This window comes from Stegostoma tigrinum, chromosome 22 (genome assembly GCF_030684315.1).
Source record: "Stegostoma tigrinum isolate sSteTig4 chromosome 22, sSteTig4.hap1, whole genome shotgun sequence".
NCBI lineage: Eukaryota > Metazoa > Chordata > Chondrichthyes > Orectolobiformes > Stegostomatidae > Stegostoma > Stegostoma tigrinum.
In genome coordinates, this window is record NC_081375.1 from 54,881,635 (window position 1) to 54,909,447 (window position 27,813).

The 27,813-nt window shown below is 44.1% G+C and overlaps 1 protein-coding gene across 1 annotated transcript in view; it reads right to left on the reverse strand.

The window, feature by feature from the left end:
- myo15b (myosin XVB) overlaps window positions 1–27,813 on the reverse strand; it is a 278,965-nt gene that overhangs the window by 235,064 nt on the left and 16,088 nt on the right. The window contains exons 4-10 of the mRNA XM_059653562.1: window positions 23,415–23,528; window positions 22,580–22,638; window positions 17,768–17,891; window positions 10,785–10,880; window positions 6,721–6,852; window positions 4,068–4,193; window positions 1,978–2,055 (exon numbers count right to left, since the gene is read on the reverse strand). Coding sequence (XP_059509545.1) covers window positions 1,978–2,055; window positions 4,068–4,193; window positions 6,721–6,852; window positions 10,785–10,880; window positions 17,768–17,891; window positions 22,580–22,638; window positions 23,415–23,528 — 729 coding nt within the window. The remainder of the gene's footprint in view (window positions 1–1,977; window positions 2,056–4,067; window positions 4,194–6,720; window positions 6,853–10,784; window positions 10,881–17,767; window positions 17,892–22,579; window positions 22,639–23,414; window positions 23,529–27,813) is intronic.

Consider the following 27,813-nt stretch of genomic DNA (forward strand, 5'->3'; position numbering starts at 1 on the left):
TCAAAAACAGTAGTTGCCGGAAAAGCTCAGCAGGTCTGCAAGCATCCGTGAAGAAAAATCAGAGTTAACATTTTGAGTCTGGTGACACTTGCTCAGAACAGAGTGGTAGAGGGTTGTTTTTTAGACTGGAGGCCTGTGAGCAGCTGAGTTCCACAGGGAGCGATGTTGTGTCCTCTTTTGTTTGTCATTTGTATAAATGATTTTGGATGACAGTACAGAAGGCATGGTTAGCAAGTTTGTGGATGACACCAAAATTGGTGGCATAGTAGACAGTGAAGAAGGTTTTCTACAATTACAAAGGGATCTTGATCAAATGGGTCAATGTGCTGAAGAGTGGTAGATGGAGTTAAATTTGGATAGATGTGAGGTATTACATTTTTGGTAAAACAATAAAGGTCGGACTTATACAATTAAAAGGAGAGCCTTAGGCAGTGTTGTAGAATAGTGAGACATAGGTATTCAGATACATAATCCTTTGAAGGTTGCTTTGCATAGGTAGTATGATTAAGAAGGTGTTTGGCATGCTTGCCTTTGGTATAGGAGTTGAGAAGTCATGTTGAGGTTGTACAGGGCATTAGTGAGGCCTCTTCTGGAGTATTATGTACAGTTCTGGTCACCCTGCTTTAGGAAGAATATTATTAAGCTGGAGAGGGTTCAGAAGAGAATTAACAGGATGTTGCTGGGTGTGGAAGGTTTGAGTTATGAGGAGAGCTCGATATGCTGTTACTTTTATCACTGCAGCTTAGGAGATTGAGAGGTGACATTATAGAGGTTTATAAAATGAGGGAAGTAAATAGGGTTAATGGTAGGTGTCTTTTTCCTAGAGGGGAGGATAGAGCATATTTTTATGGTAAGAAGAGAGACATTTAAAAAAACACATGACGGGTAAATTTTTTATAGTGGAGTGCTCGTACGTGGAATGAACTTCCAGAGGAAGTGGTGGATGCGGGGACAATTACAACATTTAAAAGGCATTCAGATGACTACTTAAAAAGACATGTTTGGAGGGATAGGGGCCAAGAGCAGGCAGATGGGACTAGTTTAGTTTGGGATTATGGTCGGCAAGGACTGGCTTGACCAAAGGATCTATTTCCGTGCTGTATGGCTCTCTAACACTATATTACTATGCTCACACAAGATATAAATATGAGTCGTTATTTTGTGAACAAAAATGACACCATCTATTGGAAGGGTTGCCTTTTTCTGGGGTACAAACTAGGAAAGTTTGGATGCTGCTGCATTGCAAATGATGAACTAATTGTTTTCTTTTAACTGAAAGGTCAAGCTGGAACAGTGCTGTATTCACTTATTGGTTAAACTGGAACATAGAGCTTTTGAAAAAGACGGATTTGATACTTCAATAAGATAAGGAGATATGAGGTGCCTATGGGCTGACAAACTGCATCGGGTCAGTTTTTATACATAAGTCGCAATCTATCACAGAAGACAGCGAAGAGGCACTTGCACTGGGAGCTCTGAAAAGCCTGCAAGTAAAGTCATACCTGCCTCTCTTTCTTCTTCAACCTTTATGAGACTCAAAGATTTGAAAAGAAACTCTCCTAACTCAACCAAAAGCCAAGGTCCAACTTCTGCCTGCCAATTTAAGGACTGATGTGGTGGCCAACAAAGTGATATTATTGTGAAAAATGAAGGGAAACATGAGAAGGACACTTCATTTCACTCTTGGGGGTTTTAGATTTTTAGTCTCCAGAATTTGTCCTTTTTTATCTGTGTTTTCCACCCATGATATTTCTGCAGATCTGTCTGTCTTGACTGTCCTATTTGTGAATGAATGTGTGCATTGGCCCTTAAATGGGATATAGTTTAAGCTGGCATAGTAATAGTTTATAATCTATTTTGTCATTTCTTAAAGCATAAATTGGCTTACAATAGCCACGCTCCACCTTACTCCTCTTGTCAGTACAGGGGCCTATCAGGGTCCAGGCACCCCTCATTCTGAAGCTCTTCGTCACATACCTTATTCCTGCTGTCCATGAACAGTTCTATCACTTCTGGTCTCAGTTGATCATGGTTTTTATCCAGGAATTTATGAACCTGAGTGAAAGAAATGACCTATTTAATTGCCTCAAAATGTTTGGTGGATTTGTTGGAATGCAGTTGTGTTTGTGACTGCAGTAAATGGTCAAACGAACTTCCCAGTTAGGTAGAAATGAAGTGCAATTTCTGCCGGACACTGCTCACCCAACACGACTCAACCTACCCACAACATCCCATAACCCCACACCTCACCCCAACACCACTCACCCTGCCCCACAACATTCCGTAACCCCACACGTCACCCCAACACCACTCGCCTTCCCCACATCATTCCCTAACCCCACATCTCACCCCAACAACACTCACCCTGCCCCACAACATCCCATAACCCCACACTTCATCCCAACACCACTCGCCCTGCCCCACAACATTCCATAACCCCACACCTCACCCCATCACCACTCGCCCTCCCCACATCATTCCCTAACCCCACACCTCACCCCAACACCACTGACCCTCCCCAATTCATTGTAACTCCACACCTCACCCCGACACCACTCTCCCTCCCCACATCATTCCCTAACCCCACACCTCACCCCAAAACCACTCACCCTCCCCACATCATTCCATAACCCACATCACACCCTCACACCACTCAACATCCCCACATCATTCCCTAACCCCACACCTCACCCCGACACCACTTGCACTGCCCCACAACATTCTGTAACCCCACACCTCATCCCGACTTCACTTACTGTCCCCACATCATTGCTCAGCCCCCGACCCGACACTACTCACCCAACACCACTCAGACCCCACAACGTTCCCCACCCCACACTGTTCACCCAGCACACTCACTCCCATCATTCCCCCACCCCACACTGTTCACCCAGCACACTCACTCCCATCATTCCCCCACCCCACACTGTTCACCCAGCACACTCACTCCCATCATTCCCCCACCCCACACTGTTCACCCAGCCCACTCACTGCCATCATTCCCCCAGCCCCCACTGTTCACCCAGCAGACTCTCTCCCATCATTCCCTAACCCCACACTGTTCACCCAGCACACTCACTCCCATCATTCCCTAACCCCACAATGTTCACCCAGCACACTCTCTCCCATCATTCCCCCACCCCACAATGTTCACCCAGCACATTCACTCCCATATTCCCCCACCCCACACTGTTCACCCAGCACACTCACTCCCATCATTCCCCCAGCCCCCACTGTTCACCTAGCACACTCTCTCCCATCATTCCCCCACCCTACACCGTTCACCCAGCACCACTCACCCCCAACACCCACAACATTGTTCCATCTCCACACTGCTCACCACTGATACCACGCACCACATCACTCCCCCACCTCCTCATTGTTCATTCCCAACACCGCTCAGCAGCCCCCCATGATTCCTCCATACCCACACTGCTCACCCTGTGCTTTGCCAAACCACCCAATACTATTGAACATCCTTCATCAGTGCTAATAACCCACACTGCTCATCAACTACCCCCACACCAACACTGCTCACCCCGTACAACACTTCTCACCCTCCCATTCTGTACCTGCCCTTAGAATTCCTGATAGCAACATTTACTCTGTATTGAACCCAGTGGTGTACCTATCCTGGATGTTTGATGGGGATAGTGTAGAGAGAGAGTTTTAATCTGTATCTAACCTGTGCTGGAACCAATCTGTGATTTTTTTTGATGGGGACAGTGTTGAGGTTGCTTTATTTTCAGTTTTAAAGTGTATAGGGACCTTTCCTTTGTATTTAACACCGTGTTGTACCTATCCTAGGGACATGTTACGGGAACAGTATAGGGGAGGCTTCACTTTGTATCTAACCCTGTGTTTTACCTGCCATGGGAGTGTTTGATGGGGACAATACAGAGGATGCATTACTTTGTAACTAAACTAATTTTGCTCCTGATTCTGGAGAGTTTGACCGGGCCACAATAAAATTGATGCAATCATTTTATATTCTCAGCACTGAAATCATTAAAGTGCAAATTCAAAATCTAAGCAGAAGAGTTAACTAAATTAATACTTTTACTTACCTGGTATGTCACTGGACCAGCATAATGTCTAATTGTAAAAACTGGGAGAGGCAGTTTGGGTTTCACATACCAGGGATTGTTGCTGTGCTGGTAGTGGCATTTCTGGAGGAAGGTGTGATCTGTTGCCTTAAAATAAAACACAGCAAAAATAACTTTACATAGTAGAATGTCCTCAATGTCTCACACAGCACAGTCTGTTCTTGTTCAAAATGAACAGGTTGTCTACTTAAGCTAAATTTAATTTATTTGGCTGCATTGACAGATATGCCTTTGATAATTTTTTTTAAATTAGCCATGTCTTTTGAATTATTTTAGCTTGATTGTTCTGATGCTTTGCCCGATTTGGATTATCTTAGATCATTTTGTTGGCTTTCCTTACAATCTCTAGTTTGGTTCTGTTTCAATTGGCTGGTTCTGTTCTCTGTGACTGAGTCTATTCAGTGTGGCCTTGCTGGCTGAACTGATAAGCAGCTGATTTGAATTGGCTTTGCTCTCTTTAGCTGGATTGATTTGGCTTGACTAGACCCTACTTTGAACGAATCATTTAGCTGTTTTCGAGTCAGCTATACAGTCAAAGTGTTGTACAGTACAGAAACAGACCCTTTGGCCCACCATGTCCATGCCAACCAGATATCCTAAATTAATCTAGTCCCATTTGCCAGCATTTGTCCCATATCCCCCTAAGCCCTTCCTATTCATGTACCCATCCAGATGCTTTTTAAATGTTGTAATCGTACCAGCAACAATTTCTCCAGCAGCTCATTCCACATACGCACTACACTCTGGATAAAAAGTTGCCCCTTAGGACCCTTTTAAATCTTTCCCCTCTCACCATAAACCTTTTGCCCTCTAGTTTAGGACTCCCTTACCCTGGGGAAAAGGTTTTCTTGGCTGTTTTGTCACTGGTGTTAGTTTTGTGCTGTGTCCTCTGTGTTACTTCAGCTTGCTCCAGTGTTACTAGCTAATTCAGTTTTCTTTAGCAGGTTTAGCTTGGTTCAATGTGTTTGTGTCAATTGCATACGAACAGAGTACTTAAGAACAGGAGTAGGACTTTTGGTCCTTTGAGTTTACTCCATAATTTAATAAAATGTTTGTTGATATAGTTGAAGTTTCAACTCTGCATTTCTGTCTGCATCCCACCGTAGCCTTTGAAACTGTTGTCTATCAAAAATCTATCCGACTCTTGAATAAATTCAACGACACAACCTCCACTGCTCACTGAAGAACAGAATTCTACAGACTAACAGGCCTCTGAGAGAAAACAATTCTCCCCACCTTCGTCTCCACAAGGAAATCTCTTCTTCTTAAACTATGTCCTGTAATTCCAGTCTCCCTTATCCTTCCACTGACCACCTTATCCAGTCCTCACAGGGGCTGCTTTGTCCTGAATAATGTTGAACTTCTTGAGTGTTGTTGGAGCTGCACTCATCCAGGAAAGTGGAGAGCATTCCATCGCATTCCTGGCTTGTACATTGTAGATAGGAGAGGGCCTTTGGGGATGTCAGAAATGAGATATCTGTCACAGAACTCCACCTTTTGCCCTGTTGCTATAACCATAGTGTTGGTATGGCTAGTCCAATTCAGTTTCTGGTCAATGGTAGTCCCCACTATGTTGTTCGTGAGGGTTTCAGTGATACTAATGCCATTGAATGATAAGGGATGATAGCTAGATTTATTTAGTGTCAGTTTGAAGAGAGTTAGAACTAAGTCCACTTTTGGGTGTTAGTTTGCTCCTCTTCTTCAGATTACACTGATGTCTCTCAGTGATATGCAAAAGACAGCAAAATGTTCAGTCCCTGGCTCTCCATTGTCAAGTCCACAGCTGAATCTCTTTGTGGTGACCAACAGAAACTGGGTCCCTCACAGACACTGGCTAAAGCTTCAGTGGAACGTGGAGCAGGTTTGGCCCCCAGGTATGGAACGTGAAATTATCAAGCATGTTGACACCTCCAGTACACATGAACCAACTTCCCATCTTTGGGCAAATAGCTACACTATCTTGTGGATACCTCATGAAAGCTAAAGGCTAAAGGTGTAAACCCTGACAAAAATATCTGCAGTGGAATCCAAAAGGAATCGGTGTCAAAATATGTCTCAAAAAGAGTCAAATTGAATCCAAACCATTAGCTCCACAGGTGCTGCCAGAGCTGCTGAGTTTCTCCAGCACTTTCTGCTTTATTTCAGATTTCCAGCATCTGCACTATTTTGCCTTTATCAAAATATAGCAGATCTCCAGCAACTCTTGCAGCCAAACCAGTGCCAAACATAGTGCACAAACAGAAATTGCTAGAGAAACTCAGCTCGTCTGACAGCATCTGTGGAGCGAGAAACAGAGTTAACATCTTGAGTCAAGTGACCCTTCATCAGTGTGGTTTGGACATCCCAGCACAGCCAGGCCCAGCCCAACCTGGTCCAGCCCAGCACATCACCACCCATCACAGCCTGTCCAGCCCGGCACATCACCGCCCATCACAGCCTTGTCCACCACGGCACATCACTGCCCATCACAGCCTGGTCCAGCACGGCCCAGCCAAGAACAGCACATCACAGCCTGGTCCAGCACAGCCCAACCCGACACATCCCAGCATAGCCCAGCCTGGCCACTGTATGAGACTGGAAAGCCACTGCTGTGTGATTTGTAAAACCATCTGACCTGAGGCAAGTTGGTTTGGTCATCCAGAATGCGCAGAATTCCATGTGGTTTGGCCATGATAAGGTCTAAACAATTCCGTCGATCAGATACTGGAATGAAAGCCCAATCAATCTGTTCCTGGGAATATTCTTCCTATGTGGAATACAGACAGAGTGATAAAGTTAGGTATCAAATCCACCTTTATTAGGAAGTTAGAAATGCGATTTGAACTAACTTACTAAAGATCGTGGATAGTAGTCGAGTCTTAAAAATTGTGCATGGCACAGTACAGAATTGTAGAGCTTGAATGTTTTGCAGTGCAAAAGAAGGCTATTCAACCCATTGTGTCTGTATAAGCTCATTACTAAGCCAATAAAAAATAAATCCCAATGTGCATCCTTCTCCATGGTACCTTTGGGATATCTAAAAGACCAAATATGTTGAAATTCAGATAGCCAAGAATAGAATACCAAAGTAAAATATTTATTCACTGATCAACTGTTATTTGCAGATACATATTTTACACCACACACTACCAACAATGCAATCCCCTTATAGCTTGTACTTATAGAAAGAAGTATTGAGGAGCCCCAGTCAATACCCATCCTGAACAACAAATTAATATACCTCCAACAAATGAGTTCTTGCGGAGCAGTGTTAACATTCCTATCTCGAGAATGGGAGACCCGAGTTCAAGTATAACACCTATGAACAGGTTGGTTAGGAAAATATCTATGCAGTTAACAAAAGGCGGAGCTGTGTACAGCATTCTCCCACTCCATAAATATATTCAGTATTCCTACAAGTGATGCTTATCCATTCCACATAGCAAACTATTCCATATTCTGAGCAGCATGGTGGCTCGAAGGTTAGCACTACTACCACACAGTGCCAGGGACCTGGGTTCAATTCCACCCTCTGGCGACTATCTGTGTGGAGTTTGCACATTCTCCCCATGTCTGCATGGGTTTCCTCTAGGTACTTTGATTTCATCCCACAGACCAAAAATGTGCAGATTAGATGGTTTGGTCATGCTAAATTGCTCTTAATGTGCAGGCTGGGTGGATTAGCTATGGGAAATGCAGGGTTACAGGGAGAGGATAGCGGTTGGGTCTCAGTGGGATGGTGTTCAGAAGATCAGTGTGGACTCAATCAGCCAAATGGTCTGCTTCTACACATTGGGAATTCTATAATTCCAGCAACCCTTCATAGAGATTCCTCTGAATCTCTTTCCTCATGCAAAGTTTTGGCAAAGATCTGTAGCTCGGGTTACGGGTGACGTTGTTGACTTGCTTGCCGAGCTGACTTGTTCTCATTCAGACGTTTTGTCACCATGCTAGGTGACATCAGCAGCACAGCCTCCAAAGAAGTGATATTATTCTACTCTGCTTGGAATTTACACTGTCTGGTCCATTAAGGTGAGTACTGTCATTTCCGGTTTTGACCTGAATGGGTTTGTGTATGGTGTTTATGCTTGTATTTCACCTAGTGTGGTGATGTAACGTCGGAATGAGAACAAGCCAGCTCAGTGAGCAAGTCAACAACCTTTTTGCTCATTCCCTCATCACAGTTAGAAATTGTCGATCCCAAGGCACTGATTTTCCAGTCAGATGGAACTTAGCATGATACTGCAGAACATTCAAATCAGCGAAACAATCCCTTTTATCTTCTCTGTTCCCATGGAAACTGTCTCAATCTTATCCAGGTAACTAACCAGCTGACAACATCCTGGCCAATCTCTGATAGAGATCAGTGATGCCATGTTGTATGGTGCAGTACTGCACTTTATGGTGTGGTGTGGTACAGTATAGTGAAGAGCAATACAGTGTGGTGCAGTATGGTATGGTGCAGTGTAGTACATTGTGTTGAAGCGCAATACAGAGTGGTGCACTGCAACACAGTACGGTGTGGTTTAGTGCAGTATGTAGTGATGCAGTGCAGTACAGTGTGGTGAGCGCAGTGTGGTGTGGTGCAGTGTTGTACAGTGTGGTATAGTGCAGAATGGTGTGGTGTAGTGCAGTATGGTGTGGTGCAGTGTAGTGCAGTACAGTGTGGTGAGCGCAGTATGGTATGGTGCAGTGTGGTACAGTGTGGTATAGTGCAGAATGGTGTGGTGTAGTGCAGTATGGTGTGGTGTAGTGCAGTATGGTGTGGTGCAGTGTGGTACAGTGTTGTGTAGTGCAGTACAGTGTGGTGAGTGCAGTATGGAGTGGTGCGGTATGGTACATTGTGGTATAGTGCAGAATGGTGTGGTGTAGTGCAGTATGGTGTGGTGTAGTGCAGTATGGTGTGGTGCAGTGTGGTACAGTGTTGTGTAGTGCAGTACAGTGTGGTGAGTGCAGTATGGAGTGGTGCGGTATGGTACATTGTGGTATAGTGCAGAATGGTGTGGTGTAGTGCAGTATGGTGTGGTGCGGTGTGGTACAGTGTTGTGTAGTGCAGTACAGTATGGTGAGTGCAGTATGGTGTGGTGCGGTATGGTACAATGTGGTGTAGTGCAGTATGGTGTGGTGTGGTGTGGTACAGTCTGGTGTGGTGCAGTGTGGTACAGTATGGTGTGGTGCGGTGTGGTACAGTGTGGTGTAGTGCAGTATGGTGTAGTGCAGTGTGGTACAGTACAGTGTGGTACAGTGTGATGAGTACAGTATGGTGTGGTGCACTGTGGTACAGTATGGTGCAGTGTGGTACAGTGTGGTGAGTGCAGTATGGTGTGGTGCATTGTGGTGTAATGCAGTACAGCATGCTGCAGGGCAGTCTGGTACATTGCAGTGCAGTACGGTATGTTGCTGTGCAATAAAGTGTGGTCCAGTATTGTACAGAATGGTGTGGTGCAGTTCTGTACGATATGGTGTAGTGCAATATGGTGTAGCTTTTCAACCACAGTAGGCATCACTCTCACCTGATCCAGCTATATCATTACCAAGGATAAACTGTATTTTTGGAACTGAGAATTTCTCTTTTACTCCTACAACTACTTCACCACTTTTCACCAGACTCTCCAACCTCATGGTACGTAATGGAGCAACTGCTGTTCTCACAATGAATTCCACATATTTCCACCTTGACTGGCTCCCCATCTCTCACCAACAAAAATTGATTTTTGTCCCGTTTCTCTTAAAATCTTTATTTCTTTAACCTGTTCCTACTGGCATATATGAGTAAACCTTACCCATGCAAGTAAATGTACACACCTATGTATAGTTAAATGGTGGATGCAAGGTTTTGAAGTTGTGGAAGTGATGTTGCTGCAGTTATTGAATTGTGTGTTTGTGAGATGGGATCTTACCTTAAGCAGTCATGTCAGGTCACCAGACTTCTTGAAGCATGGGAGTAGCAGGCAGAGCTCCAGACTGTCACCTTCTGGGCTTCTCTTCCAATCCACATTCTGTGACCGTCTCCCTCTCTGTGGATATCTACAGGACATTGTTCCATCTCTGGACCTCCCCTGTCAGAGCCTCTGGTACATGAGCTATTCTTCCACATTGCTTCTCTCCTGGAAAATGCTATCCACACTCTCACTAGCAGTGTTTGTGTTTGTGCGAGTGCAGGCTATATACATAGCTTTGGGGAAATTGTATTGAATCCTTAGAATCCCTACAGTGTGAAAACAGGCCCTTCTGCCCAACAAGTCCACACTGAACCTCAGTGCATCCCATCCAGACCCATTCCCCCTATAACCCATGTAAGCTACACACCCCTGAACACTACGGGTAATTTAGCATGGCCAATCCACCTAACCTGCACATCTTTGGACTGTGGGAGGAAACCGGAGCATCTGGAGGAAACCCACGCAGACACGGGGAGAATGTACAAACTCCACACAGACAGACACCCAAGGCCAGTATCGAACCTGGGTCCCTGGTGCTGTGTGGCAGCAGTGCTAACCACTCTGTCACCGTGCTGCCCCGAATCTATGAATATGAAAACACTGCCAGACATGTTGGAATTACATTAATCATTAATTTGCTCATACACAATCTGTTAAATCCATACCTTCAACCTCTTCAGCACAGCACTTAATTTACATCTATTTTAATCCTTTTGCCAAAATAACCCCCTCATCATTTGGCCCAATAGTTATTTACCTGTTCCTGTGTAAGCACAGCCTGGCTGAAAAAATGCTGCAGCTGTTCATTGGCATAGTTGATGCAAAGCTGCTCAAAACTGTTCACACCCAGATCCTGAAGACAAACACACACAAAACAACCCTGTTGTAATAAGCCAGCAAAAGCTCCAATCAAACACTCAAAAACAAACTATTAAAATGAAATATGGAAAAGTTTAATAAAGTTTCTATACCCATGGACAGTCTATTACAAACTTAAAACAACAAATGCTGGAGATCGCAGTGGGTCAGGCAGCATCCATGAAGAGAGAGCAAACTAACGTTTTAAGTCTGAGATATTGGGAACTGCAGATGCTGGAGAATCTGAGATAACAAAGTGTGCAGCTGGATGAACACAGCAGACCAAGCAGAATCTAGTGCTCCTAAGATGCTGCTTGGCCTGCTGTGTTCAGCCAGCTCCACACTTTGTTATAACGTTTTAAGCCTAGATGCCTCTTCATCAGAGCTGATGTGATGTGTAGAGGGAGCAGCATTTTTGCAATTGTTGGGGGTGGTTGGAGTGCTTGGGGAGAAAGGGTGTTGACAGTTCAGATTAAGTGATTGGAATGTGCAAATGGCAGAGCAATGGTGTGTTTACGTGCCAGACTGGAAAGAGCAGACTGTTCCACTGGGATGGAGGGAGGGGAAAGAGGACATGGTGACAGAGAATGTAACAAGTAGAGCTAAAAGAAAGGGAAGGAATGGGAGCTGGTTCACACTGGAGGTGTTCTGCAAAGCAATCACTGGTTTCTCCAGTGTGGAATGGGCTAAACCTCTGATCTGTGAGCAAGCACGACCCCAACCTTTCATAGCTGGTCACTTTAACACAGCATCCTGCTCACATGCCCATGTGTCTGTCCCCAGCATACTGCAGTGCTCCACCGTGCAAACTGGTATATAATTGGTATATAACAGATATAACATTATCTGTGGAACTCAATTCCGAAGAAGGGTCACTAGACTGCTTTGCCTTCACAGGTGCTGCCTGACCTGCTGAGTTTCTCCAAAAATTTCAGTTTTTGATCAGCTCTTTGAGCCTGCCGTGCCATTCAATACGATCATGGCTGACCCTTCACTTCAAAGTCATATTTCCATTTTCTCCCCTTACTCTCAGATTGATCAATGAGCAAATAAATATTTCTTCATCTCATTTCTAAATGGTCTATCCTATATCCTGCATTTAGGCTCCTCAGCCAGAAGTAACATCCTCTCTGGATCAAGACTGTCTAGACCTGTTAGAATTGCATATATTTCAATCAGTTCCCCCTTCTTCTCTTTTTCTTCTAAACATAACCTATTGGGATACAGCTAGTTAGAACTATTTTATTAATTGACACCAGGGTTCATTATGGAATCATCTTTAATACAATACCAGAGATAACAAGGTGTGGAGCTGGATGAACATAGCAGGCCAAGCAGCATCTTTGGAGCAGGAAAGCTGATGTTTCGGGCCTCGGCCCTTCTTCAGAAATGTTGTGGCCTCCGCTATATTGGGGAAGCCAACCGGAGGCTTGGGGACCGCTTTGCAGAACACCTATGCTCGGTTCGCACTAAACAACTTCATCTCCCAGTCACGGACCAGTTCAACTTCCCCTCCCATTCCTCAGACGACATGTCCATCCTGAGCCTCCACAATGATGCCACCAGAAGGTTGCAGGAACAGCAACTCATATTCCGCTTGGGAACTCTGCAGCCCAATGGTATCAATGTAGATTTCACAAGCTTCAAAATCTCCTGTGCCCTCAACCTCATCCCAAAACCAGCCAAGCTCGTCCCTGCCTCCCTAACATGTTCTGCCTCTCACCCATCCCCTCCTCCTACCTCAAGCCCCACCCTCATCTCCAACCTACTAACATCATCCCTCAATAGCAGAGCACTTGGGAAGCACTGAAAGGATTGGACAGAGTCTGCATGGATTTCCAAAAAGGGAAATCATGCTTAACAAATCTATTAGAATTTTCTGAGGATGTAACTAGTCAAGTGGGTGAAAGGCAGCCAGGGGATGTGGCTTACTTGTACTTTGGTCTGCCCATCCTCCCTGGACCGACCTATCTCCTCCCAAACTCCCCACCTACACTCACCTTTACTGGCTCCATGCCCACCTCTTTGACCTATGTCTCCTCTCCACCCCTCCCCTCTCCATCTTCAATCCGCCTCCCCCTCTCTCCCTATTTATTTCAGAACCCGCTTTCCCTCTCCCATTTCCGATGAAGGGTCTAGGTCCAAAATGTCAGTTTTCCGGCTCCTAAGATGCTGCTTGGCCTGCTGTGTTCATCCAGCTCCATAGAACATAGAGCATAGAACATTACAGCACAGTACAGGCCCTTCGGCCCTCGATGTTGTGCCGACCTGTCATACCGATCTCAAGCCCATCTAACCTACACTGTTCCATGTACGTCCATATGCTTATCCAATGACGAGTTAAATGTACCTAAAGTTGGCGAATCTACTACTGTTGCAGGCAAAGCGTTCCATTCCCTTACTAGTCTCTGAGTAAAGAAACTACCTCTGACATCTGTCCTATATCTTTCACCCCTCAATTTAAAGCTATGCCCCCTCGTGCCCGCCGTCACCATCCCAGGAAAAAGTATCTCCCTATCCATCCTATCTAACCCTCTGATTATTTTATATGTTTCAATTAAGTCACCTCTCAACCTTCTTCTCTCTGATGAAAACAGCCTCAAGTCCCTCAGCCTTTCCTCGTAAGACCTTCCCTCCATACCAGGCAACATCCTAGTAAATCTCCTCTGCACCCTCGCCAAAGCTTCCACATCCTTCTTATAATGCGGTGACCAGAACTGTACGCAATACTCCAAGTGCGACCGCATCAGAGTTTTGTACAGCTTCACCATAACCTCTTGGTTCCGGAACTCGATCCCTCTATTAATAAAAGCTAAAACACTGTATGCCTTCTTAACTGCCCTGTCAACCTGGGTGGCAACTTTCAAGGATCTGTGTACATGGACACCGAGATCTCTCTGTTCATCTACACTACCAAGAATCTTACCTTTAGCCCTGTACTTTGCCTTCTGGTTACTCCTACCAAAGTGCATCACCTCACACTTGTCTGCATTAAACTCCATTTGCCACCTCTCAGCCCAGCTCTGCAGCTTATCTATGTCTCTCTGCAACCTACAGCATCCTTCGTCACTATCCACAACTCCACCGACCTTAGTGTCATCTGCAAATTTACTAACCCATCCTTCTACGCCCTCATCCAGGTCATTTATAAAAATGACAAACAGCAGTGGACCCAACACCGAACCTTGCGGTACACCACTAGTAACTGGTCTCCAGGATGAACATTTCCCATCAACTACCACCCTCTGTCTTCTTTCAGCAAGACAATTTCCGATCCAAACTGCTATATCTCCCACAATCCCATTCCTCCGCATTTTGTACAATAGCCTACTGTGAGGAACCTTATTGAATGCCTTGCTGAAATCCATATACACCACATCAACTGGTTTACTCTCATCTACCTGTTTGGTCACCTTCTCAAAGAACTCAGTAAGGTTTGTGAGGCACAACCTTCCCTTCACAAAACCGTGCTGACTATCCCTAATCAATTTATTCTTTTCTAGATGATTATAAATCCTATTTCTTATAACCTTTTCCAACACTTTACCAACAACTGAGGTAAGGCTCACTGGTCTATAATTACCAGGGTTGTCTCTACTCCCCTTCTTGAACAGCGGAACCACATTTGCTATCCTCCAGTCGTCTGGCACTACTCCCGTAGACAATGACGAGTTAAAGATCATTGCCAAAGGCTCGGCAATCTCCTCCCTGACTTCCCAGAGGACCCAAGGATAAATCCCATCTGGCCCAGGGGACGTATCTACCTTTACCCTCTGAAGGATTTCTAATACCTCTTCCTTGTGAACCTCAATCCTACCTAGTCTAGTAGGCTGTATCTCTGTATTCTCCTCGACAGCATTGCCGTTTTCTCGAGTGAATACTGTTAAAAAAAATTCATTTAGCGCTTCCCCTATCTCATCTGACTCCACACACAACTTACCACTACTATCCTTGATTGGGCCTAATCTTACTTTCGTCATTCTTTTATTCCTTAAATACCTATAGAAAACCTTAGGGCTTACCCTGATCGTGTCCACCAACAACTTCTCATGTCTCCTCCTGGCTCTTCTGAGCTCTCCCTTTCGGTCTTTCCTGGCTACCTCGTAGCCCTCAAGTGCCCTAACTAAGCCTTCACATCTCATCCTAACATAAGCCTTCTTCTTCCTCTTGACCACAGATTCCACCTCCTTCGTAAACCACGGCTACCGCACTCTACAGCTTCCTCCCTGCCTGACAGGTACATATTTATCTAGGACATATAGGAGCTTTTCCTTGAATAAGCTCCACAGTTCTCATGTGCCCATCCCCTGCAGTTTTCTTCCCCATCCTATGCTCCCTAAATCTTGCCTAATCTCATCGTAATTGTCTTTCTCCCCAGCTATAACTCTTGCCCAGTGGTATACACCTATCCCTTTCCATCACTAAAGTAAACATAACAGAATTGTGATTGCTATCACCAAAGTGCTCACCTACTTCCAGATCTAACACCTGGCCAGGCTCATTACCCAGTACCAAATCTAATGTGGCTTTGCCCCTTGTTGGCCTATCGACATACTGTGTCAGGAAACCCTCCTGCACACACTGGACAAAAACTGACCCATCTATAGTACTCGAACTATAGTGTCCCCAGTCAATATTTGGAAAGTTGAAGTCCCCCATGACTACTACCCTGTCTCTCTCACTCCTATCGAGAATCATCTTTGCTATCCTTTCCTCTACATCTCTGGAACTATTCGGAGGCCTATAGAAAACTCCCAACAGGGTGACCTCTCCTTTCCTGTTTCTAACCTCAGCCCATACTACCTCAGTTGACGAGTCCCCAAACATCCTTTCTGCAACTGTAATACTGTCCTTGACCAACAATGCCACACCTCCACCCCTTTTACCATCTTCTCTGTTCTTACTGAAACATCTAAATCCTGGAATCTGCAACAACCATTCCTGTCCCTGCTCTATCCATCTTGTTATCTTGGATTCTCCAGCATCTGCAGTTCCTATTATCTTTAATACAATACCAATGAGCACATCCCATTCCCTATAGACGTACAAGATGATCAGAGGATTAGATAGGGTGGACAGTGAGAGTTTTTTTCCGAGGATGGTGACTTCAGCTTGTACAATGGGGCATAGCTACAAATTGAGGGGTGATAGATTTAAGACAGATGTCAGAGTCAGGTTCTTTACTCTGTGAGTGGTAAGGGCGTGGAATACCCTGCCTGCCAATGTAGTTAACTCAGCCACATTAGGGGCATTTAAACAGTCCTTGGATAAGCATATAAATAATGATGGGATAGTGTAGGGGGAGGGGTTCAGATTGGTTTCACAGGTCGGCGCAACATCGAGGGCCGAAGGGCCTGTTCTGCGCTGTATTGTTCTATGTTCTATGTTCTGTGTCACCCACTGTAACCCCATGGCCCAAATATTTACTTCCAATTTCTTTGTAAATTCTGTTGATCACCACTGCTTCCAAACCCCTTGCGGGCAATATGTTCCAGGTCATTGCTGTTCAGTGTGTAAAAGATATTCCCCCACATCTCTTGCTCAAGCCTTTAAATCTATCCCCTCTCATTCCTTGTAAAATCAGCCATGGGGAAAGTTTTTGCTATCTACCTTAACTCTATCTTGTACAACTTGATCAAATCTTGTTGTCAAACTCCTCTGCTCAAAGAAGATCTCAACTTTCCAAACCAAACAAGTTTAGCAAAGTCTTCCCACCCCAGAACCATTTCATCTATTTCCTCAGCATCCTCTTGAGGACTTCAACAGCCTTCCTGAAATGTGGTGACCAAATTGGATTCAATGTTCTAGTTGTAAAATAGTACAACTTTACAGGCTCAGCCTAACTTCGCTTCTTTGTAATTTACAAACTGTCCTCTTCAGACACTCCCTAGGAAAAGTACAGCACGGGGTTAGATATCGAGTAAAGCTACCTCTACACTTTCTCCTTTATTTAATGGAAACGTATTAGACAGTCTAATCCCATTTCATATGTATTTATTACAATTATAATGTTTAATTTGCATTATTCTTGATTATAGACCCAGCTCAGAGCTGAAAAATCAGTAATGTGCTCTGGTTTCCAGATCTTGAACAAAGAACATTTGAAGAATGTGAAAAAAGCAAATAAAACTTGAGCGGAGAGCTCCAGGCTGGCATTCAGATACCATCCTGAAGAATTGCAATCAGAGGTGCTAATTTTCAGATGTTATCTTAAGATGACATGACGGGCAATATTTTTACACTGGGAGTCGTTCAAGTGTAGAATGAACTGCCAGGGAAAGTGACAGATACAGGTCCATTTACAACATTCAAAAGATATTTGGATAAGTTCATGATTAAGAAAGGTTTGGAGGGAAATGTGTGAGGCGTAGGCAGATGGATCTAGTTTAGCTTGGGAAAATGGTTGGCATGGATTGGTTGGACCAAAGGGTCTGTTTGCTTGTTGAAGGACTCTATGACACTGACCTTTATGAGGTTAGCCCTCTTGGAGATCACATGACAGTACTCTGAAGAAGAGCTGGCAGTCCTCCTAGGTGTCATGGACAATATTTACCCCTCAAAGCAGATTATTTGACCATTGTCATGTTATGATTTGTGTGAGCTCACTGTGCACAAATTGGCTGCTGCATTTCCCAGTTTGCAACAATGGGTAGATGTCAAAAGTATTCACTTTACAATAGGCCTAAAGAACATCAAGGTATCTATGACTACAAAAGGTGCAAAATAAATGTAAGTATTCTTTATTATGAAGAAGGACACATTGCACACTGCCTGATATCTGTCATTTTAGTTATTCAATGTATTATATCCAAACATATATACATGTGGAACATTCACAACATAGAACTAACAGATAAGATTTAAGGATATATTGAGTCTTACCTCGAATCCATAGACATCCACAATCCCCACTGAGCTATCCATCTCCACTGGCATCAGACACAGATTGGTTTGCTGGACGAGCCAATCAAACAGGACAGAATAAAGAGCTTTGGCAATACTGTCTCTGAGAAAATAAAACAAATTGTGACCACATCTTCACAATCACCAAACTGAGGCAAAGGGTCACATCTTCCTGCCCAAGGTTTCAAATGAAGAACGAGACCAGTTCCAATGCTTTATCAGATCTTCCTGCTAATATGATAATTCTGGAGTCTTGAATGAACAGGTAGTCTCCCGGTGTCTCACCTCCATTGGGATGAAGAGTGAACTCTATTGGGGAGTGTGGGGATTTGGTGGAGTTGGAGGAAGGCCAACAGGCAAACCAGGTGCTCCTGATGTAGGTGGGGGTCTATCAGGGCAACCTCAAACCAGGCGGCATCATCATTAATTGTTACCAAGGAGGCATCTAATTGCTAATGGCTAACAAGTTCACACTACTGGCATTCTGTCTCTGCCAAGATTCAACAAAGAGACGGGATCACGTTGGATAGAATTTCTGACACGGACATTTCAAAAGCTGCCCTTCACTTCCTCCAAATCAATTCTGGATCTAGACTGAGAGAGAGTGGGGGAGGAGAAACATTGGGAGAAAGACAGAAAGAAAGCAGCAGAGAAGAAAGGGAGGGAAAGAGTGAGTGACAGAAAAAAAACTTGCATTTACACAGTGCTTTTCAGAATAGCACTTCTCTTGCTGGCAGCACATGGATTGCAGTGTTTCAGGCAGGCAGCTAACCACCACATTCTCCAGGGCATTTAGAAGGGCCAGTAAATGTTGGTCTAGGCAATGACCCCACATCCCATGAAAGTGTTAAACAAAAAAAAGCTCAGGACTTCCCAAAGAACTTTATAGCTCAGTCGGAAACAGATAGTCCTCAGTCCATTTGGCTGGGGAAGTGGGGGGCAGAGGGAAGTGCTGTCAGTCAGGGAGTATCAGAACCATCACTCAGGTCACAATCCACAAACTGTCCAGGCAGTGATCAGCTTGGAACACCCATGGTCAGGGTTCTGTCTGACTACAGTCTGGAGACTGGGCAGTGTGGTCAGCCCTGTGGGGGCCAGCAACAGCAGTGAGGGACATCATATATTGTCAGTCAGGCAGCTGCAAATACTGTGGCCAGGGGTCTGCTTGTTGAAGTTGGTCAGAGTCCAGGCCTAGGGCAATCCTGGGAATCTGTCTGTCAATCATAACGGAGGGTGCAACTGACAACTGTAGAGGCAACGGTGGGGGTGGGGAGCATTGAATCATTGCGAAAACAGCATTGGAACTAGGAGCAGAAACAACATTTCAGGCCCTTGAAACTTGTCCACCATTTAATATGATCATGAGTAATCTCATCTAGGCATTAACTTCATTGTTCTGCCTGCTCTCCATAACCCTTCATGAATTAAAAATCAGTCTCCTTACATTTACTCCTTGTGCCTCACTTAGACCTCCAAGTCTCATTCTTTTAAACTTTGGTGAGTTTGGGCCTGAACTGCTCAATTTCCCTTCATAAGACAAGACCCTCATATCTGGAATCAGCCTAGTGAAACTACATCCATCCTCAAGACTTTTATTCTCTATTCCTTAGGCAATAGATGACAAGATTCCATTTGTATCCCTCATTACCTGCGGAGAGGTGGTGGGGAATGGGAGGTAATGGACTCTCAGGTTAGAGCGAGACATGAGGAAATATGAGGCTTTTGTTGTGGTGGTGGGAGTGGGGGTTGGGGGAGCATGGGTCCTGGTGACATGCGGATGCTGGTGAAAGGCAGATTGCAGCAGGACATTGGTGCAGCTAATCCAACAATTGTCCTCTCAGAGAGGCAGTAGTTAGCAGAAAATTGAGAAACAAATATGTAGGTAGATGTCCGATATATATAAGCATAATAATGTTATAATAATGGAGGATTTTAATCTTCCAAACATTGACTGGGTCTACCATAGTATTAAAGGCTTAGATGGTGAAGAATTTGTTAAATGCATTCAAGAAAATTTTGTTTATCCATTTGTGGATGCTCCTACCAGAGAAGGAGCAAAACTACACAATCTTTCAGGAGATAAGGCAGGGCAGGCGACTGAAGTAAATGTGGGGGAACACTTTGGGTCGAGCTATCATAATTCTATTAGTTTCAAAAACGGCTATGGAAAAGGATAAGCCTTCTATAAAAGTTAAAGATTTTGACTGGAGTGCGGGAGATTTTAATGGTATGACACAAGTACTCTGAAAAGTTGATTGGAAGAGACTGTTTGCAGGTAAAAGGATGTCTGACAAATGAGATACGCTCAAGAGTGTGATGCTGAGAATTCAGAGACATCACGGTTCTGTTAGAGTGACGGATAAGGCTGATGAGATTAAGGAACAATGGATGAATGAAGAAATTGAGGTTCTACTAATGAATAAAATAGAATATTGTTTTAGATATTGAGAATTTGGTTCAAATGAATCTGTTAATCAATATTAAGAGTGTAGGGGCATTCTTAAGAAAGAATTCAGGAGTGCAAAGAGGGGATATGAGATAACTTTGGCAGATAAGGTTAAAGATAATTCAAAGAGATTCTACAAGTACATTAAGAGCAAGAGGGTAACCAGAGAGAGGATCGGACCTTTTAAACACCAAGGAGGTCGTCTTTGTGTTGAACCTCAGGAGATGGGCCAGATACTAAATGAATATTTTGTGTCAGTTTTTATTGTGAGGAAAGAAATGGAGTCCAGCAAATGCAGACAAATAAACTTTGATGTTTTAAAAACAGTTCACATTACAGAAAAGAAAGTTTGGAAGGTCTTAGAAAATACAAAAGTGGATAAATCTCTGGGACCTGATCCAATGTATCCTAGAACATTGTGGGGAGTAAGGGCTGAACTTACGAGACCCCTTGCAGAAATATCTGCATCATCTATAACAATGGGTGATGGCTGGGAGTTGGCTAATGTTGTACCTTTGTTTAGAGAAGTTTGTAAGGACAAACTGGAGAATTATAGATCTGTGACTTTGACTTCATTTGTGCATAAAGTGTTGGAGGTGATTATAAAAGATAGGATTTATGAACAGTTATCGAGGCAAAAATTGATTAGGGATTGTTGGCATGGTTTTGTGTGAGGAAAATCAGGTCTCACAACTTTGTTGAGTTTTTTGAGGAAGATACCAAAAAAGTTGATGATAGCAGAGCAGTAGACATTGTTTATTTGGATTTTAGTAAAGCCTTTGATAAGGTTCCACGGGGTAGACTAATTAGTAAAGTTAGGTCATTTGGGGCTCAGAGTGAGCTTGCCAACTGGATACATAATTGGCATAACAGCAGGAGACATTAATGTTGGGAGATTGCTTTTTGGACTGGAGGCCTATCACCAGCAGTGTTCCATAGCGATCAGTTCTGGCTTCTCTTTTGTTTGTCATTCATACTAATGATTTGGATGAGAATATAGAAGGCATGCTTAGTAAGTTTGCGGATGACATTTTTTAAAAAAGAAGATCTATTCAAACCAGAATTCTAGAATCTGACTTGCCCAGTAATTACATTAACTGTGATCATTACACTGCTTTAAAAACTTCTGGTTTTGCTTTCCACCCAGCAGCTGGCTAGTGTGACCTGTGGGAAGGAATGACAGACACAGGATGCTGAAGCCAGGTATCTTTGGGGTTGCTCCCAGCCAAATGGTTTTAACAATCAGGCAGATTGTTAATTAGGCTGGAAGGGTGAGAGGTAGTAGATCAGATCTTTGGCAAGACTCCTGCTTCTCCCAGCCCAAAGAACGCTAAAGCAGCAACACAGCCCAAGAAACTGTTAGTTCTCTCTCCACTGTGTTCACAAGCCTCTGGTGAACCCTGGAGGCAAGAGGTCATTTTAAATTGTATTCAATGTATTTAGCCTGATTTCCATGTTTACAAGCATCTCACCTCTCCATTTGGGCCTCTCAGGTATCCTAGTATTTCTATGCTGTAAAATTGGCCATGGTCCTATGTTATCATGAGTTAACAATTAAGACAAACAAAAGATGAATGTCTTTAGATTTGCACTATGGGCAGCAAAGAATTGACAGGGTATCAAAAGTCTTGACCACAAGATTGGAAGTCCTTTTTCCTCTCACAGACCTTTTCTAAGATGCTGCCTTTTGTCCAGTGATGGTCATCCTTTGATTCAATGGTGGAGCAGGTGAACTTAGACAAATCCTTTCTTTTAAGTTTGCTGGCCTTTTCAGGCTTTTCCCTAAATGGTGGGAGACAGACAGAGAGACGATGCTGCCTGCAGGCTGGACAGTTTCATTCTCTCTTGCTATTGGTACTTACACATTTGCAACTCTCTGCAACTCAACCAATCTGCTTTCAGACAAAATTTCCTTATCTCAGAAGATTCTTGATGTCATTCCGTCTTGACTCTCCCCTCTTTTTGCTTTCAAAAAGCAACATGACTGAACAATATGTAAAACTTGTTTTCAAGGTTTCTCTATTTTTCAATAAAGCATTCCAGCTTCCATTTTACATTATTGGTCAAAAATGCAAATAGTTACTTACAGAACGCAGTATTGTAAACATATTCCCTTTGTTTAACCTATTAACCCCTCCCCTTCAATCCTTAGTTGATGGGGTTACCATAGTACACAAGCAAGAGAGATAGTGAGAGAGAGGTTAAGAGTACATAAAGCAGACTTGAAGATAGGAATGAAACTGAGATAAGACAAGACAAAAAAAAAACATTTCTGAAAAAGCATAAAGACGAAAGGGTGCACAAATACATTTCGGACCAAACTCTGACAGGTTTTGCATCGATACCTGGCATCAATGGAGCCTTCCACAGAGAGAGGGGAAAATATCCGGTCATAACTGGTCTCCTGAAATGATATAAATCAAATCTGTTTTATTTCTGTGTATGTGCTTACTGGAACCAACATGATGATCACACATATACCATGCCCACACAGTATGTGCTTTATCACATACCTATCCACATATGAACCAACATTTACATGCAATACATATACTTGCACTCTCACACTCACATGCCCTCAGGCGAGAACATAAAGAAATACAGATACTGCAAAGCTGAAGGATTTATGCAGCATGCAGCTATACACGCTCATGTTGCTATCCTTTAATTGTCCCATCTCCTCTCATGCTCAAGTATTTGCCTCTCCAAGTGGATTTTCCTATTGTTGAGAGCATGGACAGGGAAATGCAGAGGAGACTATGTCTTTAGGTTTCCCTATTGCATTCACTGCTGCATGTAGGATTTTCCTACCTATCTCTGGTGCTTGAGACCAGGGAAACCCCAGGGGCGACTACTTGCTTGTGTCTGAGGGGCTGAGGGCCGATATGAAAATGATGAGGCAAGATGTGCCTTCTCCCAGTCCTAGGGTTTTGGACAAATCTTAAAGAAAGAGACAGTAGAGAAAGTTAGTGACATGGACAAATACGAAAGAAAATTAAATATAGCCACAGAGACAGGTTTACACTTTGATAGAGATCCATGAACACATGCACACAGACTAATGGACAGACACATGTTGAAAGGAAATAGGTGATCAAACAACCAATGCTTTGCCAGAATCCCTCCTGTTAATATAGTTCTGAGCGATGATTGTTTTGTCTCATGTTGCGTTATACTCACTGTCACACGCTGTGTGATGGCACCATGAAGCCTGTCTGAAGAGACCTGTAGCATCTGGGCTGCAACTCGTATCTCGGTGTAACTAACAATGACAGCGAGCTCCTGGGATCCATCCTAGAAAAGCACCCCCAAGGTCAGTCACATGTCAGAGGCACCCTGTAGTAGTCAATTCTGCTGATTTGAGAGCTCCTGTGAGTTTGAAGGTCAGATTATCCTGGCCAGATTATCTATGGAGTGTCAATCCCATGCAAAAAGGATGAGCTCTGCAGCTCTGAGAGGAGATTCCATTCAGTGTTTCTGCACTTACATTCTGACAATTCTCTTGTAACATAGTGCTGTGAGAGTGAAACAAACCGCAGTCCCCTTTCACATCTGTCAGCTGCCGAAATCAGAAATTTAAAATCCTAATAGCCATGTTGACAGATGCTGTCAAAGGGTAAGTATGAAAGGCACATGGCCGATAAAGTTAATTATGGATAAGAATAATCCAAAAAGATTCTAAAAGTACATTAAGAACAAGAGAGCAAATAGAGAGGGAGTAGGGCCCCCTAAAGATCAAAGATGTCATCTTTGTGTTGAGCCTTAAGAGATGGGAGAGGTAGTGAAATGAATATTTTGCATCAGTTTTTACTGTGGGGAAAGAAGTAGAGGCCACAGAACTCAAAGAAATAAATATTGATGTTTTGAAAACAATTGACATTGCAGAAGAGGAAGTGCTGAAGATCTTGAAAATATAAAGGTGGATAAATGTCTGCGTCCTGATCTAGTGTATTCCAGGCTGTTCTGGTAAATTAGGGATGAAATTACAGGCCCATAATAGAACATAGAACATAGAACCATACAGCGCAGAACAGGCCCTTCAGCCCTCGATGTTGCGCTGACCTGTGAACTAATCTAAGCCCCTCCCCCTGCACTATCCCATCATTATCCACATGCTTATCCAAGGACTGTTTAAATGCCCCTAATGTGGCTGAGTTAACTACATTGGCAGGCAGGACGTTCCATGCCCTTACCACTCTCTGAGTAAAGAACTTGCCACTGACATCTGTCTTAAATCTATCACCCCTCAATTTGTAGCTATGCCCGCTTGTGCAAGCTGAAGTCATCATCCTCGGAAAAAGACTCTCACTGTCCACCCTATCTAATCCTCTGATCATCTTATATGTCTCTATTAAATCCCTTCTTAGCCTCCTTCTCTCCAATGAGAATAGACCCAAGTCCCTCAGCCTTTCTTCATAGGCCTGCGCTCCAGACCAGGCAACATCCTGGTAAATCTCCTCTGCACCTTTTCCAATGCTCCCACATCCTTCCTGTAATGGGGCGACCAGAACTGTATGCAATATTCCAAGTGAGGCCGCACTAGCGTTTTGTACATCACGGCTCTGGAACTCAATCCCTCTACCAATAAAACCTAAAACACCATAAGCCTTCTGAACAGCACTAACAACCTGGGTGGCAACTTTCAGGGATCTATGTACATGGATACCAAGATCCCTCTGCACGTCTACACTACCAAGAATCTTTCCATTGATCCGGTATTCTGCCTTCCTATTATTCCTCCCAAAGTGAATCACCTCACATTATACCGTATTAAACTCCATTTGCCACATTTCAGCCCAATTCTACAGTTTATCCAAGTCCCCCTGTGATCTGCAACATTCTTCCACATTGTCCACCACTCCAACGCCTTTAATGTCATCTGCAAACTTACTCACCCATCCACCAATGCCTGCGTCCAAGTCATTTATAAAAATGACAAACAGCAGTGGTCCCAAAACAGATCCTTGAGGCACACCATGAGTAATCGGACTCCAGGCTGAATATTTTCCATCAACCACCACTTGTTGCCTTCTTACAGAAAGCCAGTTTCTAATCTAAACTGCTAAAATCTCCCTCAATCCCGTGCCTCTGTGCTTTTTCCAATAGCCTACCATGTGGAACCTTACCAAAGGCTCTTCTGAAGTCCATGTACACCACGTCAACTGCTCAACCCTCATCCACATGCTTGGTCACATTCTCAAAAAACTCAATGAGTTTTGTGAGACACGACCTGCCCTAGACGAATCCATGCTGACTATCTGCAATCAAATTGTTGCTTGCTAGATGATTAAAAATCCTATCTCTTATAATCCTTTCCAAAATTTTTCCTGCAACAGAAGTAAGGCACACAGGTCTATAATTACCTGGGTCATCCCTACTGCCCTTCTTGAACAAGGGCACAACATTCGCAATTCTCCAGTCCTCTGGTACTAAACCTGGAGACAATGAGGACTCAAAGATCAAGGCCAAAGGCTCCGCCACCTCCTCCCTAGCTTCCCAGACAATCCTCGGAAAAATCCCATCTAGCCCAGGGGATTTATCTACCTTCACACTTTCTCGAATTGATAAAACCTCCTCCTTACTAACCTTAATCCTTTCAATTCTAGTAGCCCGTAACTCAGTCATCTCCTCTAAAATATTCTCCTGTTCCTCAGTGAAAACAGATGAGAAATAATCATTTAACACCTCTCCAATCTCCACAGGGTCCACACACAACTTCCCACTTCTGTCTTTGACTGGCCCTATTCCTACCCTAGTCTTCCTCTTATTCCTCACATACCTATAGAAAGCTTTAGGGTTCTCCTTTATTCTACCTGCCAATGTCTGCTCTTTCTACCTATGTCGTTGGTGCCTATGTGGACCACGACTTGGGGCTCATCACCCTCTCCCTTCAGGACCCCAAAGACACGATCTGAGACCTCACGGACCCTGGCACCTGGGAGGCAACACACCAATCGTGAGTCTCTTTTGTTCCCGGCAAACCTTCTATCAGTCCCTCTAACTATTGAGTCCCCAATGACTATCACACTCTTCCTATCCCCCCTTCCCTTCTGTGCAAGAGGGACAGACTCTGTGCCAGAGTCCTGCACCCTACTGCATGCCCCTGGTAAGTCGTCCACCCCAACAGTATCCAAAACGGTATACTTGTTTTTCAGGGGAACGACCACAGGGGATCCCTGCACTGACTGCTTTTTCCCCCTTCTAACAGTTACCCAGCTTTCTTCATGCTTAGGAGTAACTACTTCCCTGTAACTCTTGTCTATCACTGACTCTGCCTCCTGAATGATCCAAAGTTCATCCAGCTCCCGCTCCAGTTCCCTATTGCGGTCTTGGAGGAGCAAGAGTTGTGTGCACTTCCTGCAGACGTATTTGGATGGGACACTAATGGCGTCCCTCACCTCATACATCATGCAGGAGGAACATTCCTCTACCTGCACTGCCATCCCTTCTAATCCCTAAACAGAAAGTTAAAAAAAAGAGAAGCTTACCTTGATTTGTCCCTGGTTTATAAGGTTAGAGGAGGTGGGTGGGTGGGAGGCCCTACAAGGGTAGGGTCTCGGGCTTAGACAATGATCACTTATATAGCAGAGGGATGAAAAAAAAAGTCCCTCCCTTCCCAGAAACCTCTGCTCCGAGGTGCTGCTGCTGCAACCAGAAACAGAAGGCTCCGACGCTCAAGGTAAGCATTTAAAGTTTGAAAAATCTCTGACTCACCGGCTTCCTGACAGGCCCCTGGTCCAAGCTCCCGCTCGCGCTGCTGCTGCAACCAGGAACAGCAGCATGACATCATGGCTCCGGAACCCAACCCCTCTACAAATAAAACCTGACACACCGTAAGCCTTCTTAACAGCACTATCAACATGGGTGGCAACTTTCAGGGATCTATGTACATGGACACCAAGATCCCTCTGCACATCCACACTTCCAAGAATCTTTCCATTGATCCAGTATTCTGCCTTCCTATTATTCTTCCCAAAGTGCATCACCTCACATCATACCGTATTAAACTCCATTTGCCACCTTTCGGCCCAATTCTGCAGTTTATCCAAGTCTCCCTGCAACCTGCAACATTCTTCCACACTGTCCACCAGTCCGCCAACTTTAGTGTCATCTGCAAACTTACTCACCCATCTACCAATGCCTGCGTCCAAGTCATTTATAAAAATGACAAAAAGCAGTGGTCCCAAAACAGATCCTTGAGACACACCACTAGTAATCAGATTCCAGGCTGAATATTTTCCATCAACCACCACTCGTTGCCTTCTTACAGAAAGGCAGTTTCTAATCCAAACTGCTAAATCTCCCTCAATCCCATGCCTCCACATTTTCTCTAATAGCTTACCATGTGGAAACTTATCAAAGGCTTTTCTGAAGTCCATGTACATCACATCAACTGCTCAACCCTCATCCACATGCTTGGTCACCTTCTCATAAAACTCAATGATGTTTGTGAGGTTTAGAAATAATTGCACCATCCATAACTACAGATGAGATTCCGATGACTGGAGAGTGGCTAATATTGTACGTTTATAAGGAGCTGCAAGGAGAAACGGAACTGTAGACCTGTGAGTCTGACTTC